The sequence below is a fragment of the Nicotiana tomentosiformis genome, chromosome 6 (assembly GCF_000390325.3).
Source record: "Nicotiana tomentosiformis chromosome 6, ASM39032v3, whole genome shotgun sequence".
NCBI classification, from domain to species: Eukaryota; Viridiplantae; Streptophyta; class Magnoliopsida; order Solanales; family Solanaceae; genus Nicotiana; species Nicotiana tomentosiformis.
Window position 1 is genome coordinate 80,973,434 of NC_090817.1, and position 4,804 is coordinate 80,978,237.

The window sequence follows — 4,804 nt, forward strand, 5'->3', positions numbered from 1 at the left end:
CTGTAAAATCTTATATGATTAAATAATATGTGTATATTAAAAGTAGTAGCAGTGTATGATGTAGTATATAGTCAATGGATTCCAGAGGTGGATGTAGCTTAGTGGCTACAGGTTCAACTGAACCCATAACTTTCGACGCGGAGTAAAAATTTGTATGTAAAAATTCATTAAAATTACAAAAATAGTAGATATGAACCCATAACTTTAAAAATATAATGGGTTCAATGTTAAAAATCTTAAAATTGAACCCATAAAATTTAAATTATGGATCCGCCTCTGAATTGGATTCAATTAATCTCAATATTTTCAACATGAAAAATAGATATAAATGTAAGAAAATTACTTTTCTAAAAAAATGAAATTATAATTCTAAAAGTGCAATGGGTACCCAATAGTAAGAAACCGTAAAATTTATATATTCTAAATCCATGTGTTCTTAATAGTGCACCCCAAAATAGTGGATCCGCCTATCTCTACCAGTTATGCAAGCTGAAAGAGTAAGTCCGAGAAATGCTTACTGAGTTACAATTACTCGGTCTTTGCACCCAACAAATCGGAGTATTTCTAACCTTGAAATGAAAAGGACATTCCTTGTCCTTATTAAGTGGTAAATGTGTTTGTATAAACATTCGTATTTGACATTCATGTATTCATGTTTTGTTATGAGCAAGCGAACAGTTTTTGTCCATGATGTTGTTGGAAGAGTCAACTCATCTAATATTTGTTTTAAAATGTAAAGAAAGAAAAAGTGACCTCAAAACCAGTTGACCAAGTTCTGTGTTTGCATATATTTCTCTTCTTCATCAACATTTCATAACGCCAAGAAGAGAGAAGCAAATGGATAAAGCGAAAGCTTTTCTTGAACCAACCCAAGTAGAATCGGACCGGGTTTCATCACTTGCATTTCCTCCTCACCGATTCGGGGCCGAGTTTAGCTTCTATCAGTATTATGCGCTCAGAGGCATCCGAGTTGATCGAGTTGAACCGGGTCAAGTCTTTTGCTCCTTCAAAGTTCCTCCTCGCCTCACTGTATGACTATCCCCCAATTTACCCTTTCTTCCCCAGCATGTGTTGTGTGCTTCACATTTTCCAAATATTAAATATGATTAATGGATGTATTATTTTAGTGATATTTTAAGAAAATACTCAAGTGATGGTTGAAAAGTTAGTTTGATAAAGCTTTATATCAATGTTTAAAGTTTGTATAGCTTAACAAATCAGAATTCTTGAATGTTGTGTCTTGTGATAATTGTATAGGAATATATGTTATTTATCACAAGTAATGGTTGAAGAGATTAGTAGAGTAGTACTAGTTGATTTGAAGATTGAAGCAATTATGGAAAAGTTGGTTTGATAAACAAGCATTTGGTCAAAATTTAAAATTTGAATTCTTGAATGTCTTGATAATTATGACATGTATAAAGGTGTCAAACATCTTAGTATATTCAAAAAATGGTGAGAGTATCATATAAATTGAGTGCAAGCTGGCTCGGACACTACCCTTGTTAGAAAGATTTTCATATAAATTGGGATGGAGTAAGTATTTTATTATCTGTTTGTGATATATGCACATATTTTGCCTTTTCCAATTCTATGCAGATGAAGGGTTTTGAAATTAAATTGACTGTTTTCTTCTTTCTTTTTGAATGCATTGTTGCTCGGAAATTGAAGTTTCTTTGATGTAAAATTTATAGGATAGAGAAGGAAAACTAGCATCTGGAGCCATTGCCAATCTAGTTGACGAAGTCGGGGGTGCAGTAATCTATGTGGAGGGTCTCCTGATGAATGTATCAGTGGATATGTCGATTTCATTTCTTTCAAGTGCGAAGGCAGATGTAAGCCCTCCTCATTCTTTCTACTATTCAAGGATTTCATTATGGGTTCATGAATTTTGTGAAAATATTCATATGCACCTTTTAGTATGATCATGTTGTACTTCAGAGTTAACATGGAAAGAAAGACTAAATAGAGGAAATTTCTGAAGAAAGACTTGAAACACCTAAAGAGGAAGATAGATTAGCTCCATATTCGCAAGTCGTGCGAATAACAAAAGCTATGAACTGTATACCCATGACATTAACAAACTAGTTGATTAGGTTCCTCTCTTACATATTCTGGCAACCAGTCCAAATATAGATAATAATAATACTTCATTGGAACAATCATCGACTTTTCTATCATTTACAAACCATTTCCTAAATGATGGTTCTGGGTGCATTCTAATGAGTATAGTTGGGCAAAACAACCACGAAGCACTTCTGCAGCACTTTTAGCATATTTTTCCTGGTCAGCTGTAGCTAATTCTGTCTTATCAGTTTGTCCCATCAGCGTGATGAATTTGCTCTCTTTAAGAAAAAGAGACACTATGGGGTATGCAGATCTATAGATGAAATATAGATCAATCCAATTGTCACGATCCGAAATCCCCAACCGCGTGGTCATGATGGCGCCTAACGTCCACTTGCTAGGCAAGCCAACATTAGTACACAACTAGTCATTTTTAGACAATTGATTAAGGCTAATACTCAAAACGGCCTATCGGCTCGTCACACCAATACATCCTCAAGACCAGGTCACATCCACAGACTTTATGGCTAGAAAGAAATAAAGCATGCTTCGAGGGGAAGAGGCTGCAGATTACTAGAGTGAAAAACAAATGCATTAAGCATTTGTACTTCTGGTGTTATAGCAGTTCTTTAGATAAGGACCAGTATTTGGATTTTTTGCATTTGTTAGGAGAAAATATGTAGTATGAATGAAGTAATTAAGAGCTGTAGCCTGGTCTTGTACTTTCTTTATGTACCATCTTGGTACCAGTTTTAACAAAATCTTTACTTATCAAAAAAAAAAGGACCAGGTCACATCCATTAGCTTCAACCTTTCTTAAGTAGAAAAGAACTCTTCTCCTTTCAGAATATTCCTACTACAGTCAAAAACTGAGGACTCAGTCAAGAGAATACTTCTGGTAATGATCGTGGGTAGTGAGATGCATGCTGGTAACGGTATATTGGTATGAGGAATACTCCGGAATGGTTCCTACAAGGCTATATTGGGGACATAGAACCACCACCTTTCCAGTAGACACTGAGGGTTGAGTGATTGGCAACGGCTCATGAGTTGGCTGTAAGTTAATCAAGTTGTTGCCCTCTAAATAATGCTTTGGCTGTAAGTTAATCAAGTTGTTGCCCTCTAAATAATGCTTCGATTGAGTAACTAGGTCATCTTTATGGGGCCCTTCCCTGGCTAGTATTTTTCAGCATTGCCTACCATATATGGATTTTATTTGTATGTATGCCCAGTTTTTGCTGCATACGGAACATGTAGGAATACACTCTCTATTTTACCTTTATGTACGTATTTCAAGCCTTAAAACAGGCCCATATTTGGTGTTGATTGCAGTAGAGCAGCATACAGCAAGCCCCCTCTAACTTCCAGTTTTATTTCCAAGACTGTTTTCGTGCGTAAGAGAATAGTGCACTCAACTTTGGGTAGTAGAATTTATATTTAAAAGACACAGGCTTTTGAAAGTCATACTTACTTGCTTCTCCAGTACAAGTCTCCAATCAGATAGTAGCTACTGATGCACTTCACTTATTGGTGCTTATCCAATTTTTCTCACATCTTTCTTTCTGCTAAGCTAATAGTACTAGCATGTAATAAGCTGCCAGACTTCCACTATTTTGCCTCATGTCTCGTATTTTACCCTTATCTCTTCATCAGAGAAGTTAAGTTAGTTAGGGATTGAACCAACTCAATGTGGTCTATCCTGCCTTTGATCACTCCCATCTTTCATTTGGAAAATTAATTCTGCTTATCGTCTTTCTTAATGTGCATTCAACCTCTACTATTGGGTTAATTATGGACTTTCTTACATGTCTTTGCATGGGATATTTGCAGGATGAGCTGGAGATCGTTGGTCGAGTCTTGGGTCAGAAAGGAGGTTATTCTGGGACAAGTGTACTTTTGAAAAATAAAACTACTGGGGAGCTCATTGCTGAGGGGCGCCATTCGTTATTTGGTAAACATGCCAGTAAAATATGATGAAGTATTTCTATGGACCAAGATGCCTCCTTGAATACGTAGTTCAGTTTCCACTACCTTGTCCATATGTATGTTTTCTTGTTTTAAATCAATAAATGGTGCATAGCTTTTTCTTGCCATGAATGTATGGAGCAGCATCATGCCTGAGGAACAAGTGCCATGTAAATATTGATTACAAGATTTTCATTTAGCAAAGATGTGGAGTTGAATTCTACAGTATAAATTGATTCCAATTTGTGAATGTTGTTTCTAACAGAAAAGTCCATTCTTTCTGCCCCCTTCCCCCCTTGGCAAAACAAAATTCATTTTGGCTATCTCCTCTCTATTTTGGTAGGATAAGAGCATGAAAGAAAGGGAGGATAGAAAGAGTAAAAACTTACGAATATCTCTTGCTTTCGATCACCTTGTTTAAAGAAAGAACAAAGGGGTCTACTTGTATTGTAAACTGACTTTTTTTTTTCTTTTTGCTCAATAAAAAAGATTTGGGTTTTACTGAGTAACAGCTGTTGGTACAGTTTAGGGTAACTATCTTTCTGTATAATGGATGTATCACCCTCAAGTTAGTCGCTGCTTTTGTTTATTCCATACATATAAACTTATACTTTGCTTTAGATATAGGCAAGAATGGGTTGCTAACTTCCAACCAAGAGGTTGTGAGTTCGAGTCACCCCAAGAGCAAGGTGGGGAGTTTTTGGAGGGAGGGACACACTATTCTTCTCAGGCCCCACTAGTGGAATTATACTAGATTGTTGTTGTATTCTTT

General features: G+C 36.1%; 1 protein-coding gene across 1 annotated transcript; it reads left to right on the forward strand.

The window, feature by feature from the left end:
- Positions 1-712: 712 nt before the first annotated feature.
- Positions 713-4,282, forward strand: LOC104115290 (uncharacterized). The gene is made up of 3 exons (XM_009625882.4): positions 713-1,029; positions 1,695-1,835; positions 3,898-4,282. The coding sequence occupies exons 1-3, from the start codon at positions 838-840 to the stop codon at positions 4,039-4,041; spliced, it is 477 nt and encodes a 158-aa protein (XP_009624177.1). The 5' UTR covers positions 713-837; the 3' UTR covers positions 4,042-4,282.
- Positions 4,283-4,804: the final 522 nt, after the last annotated feature.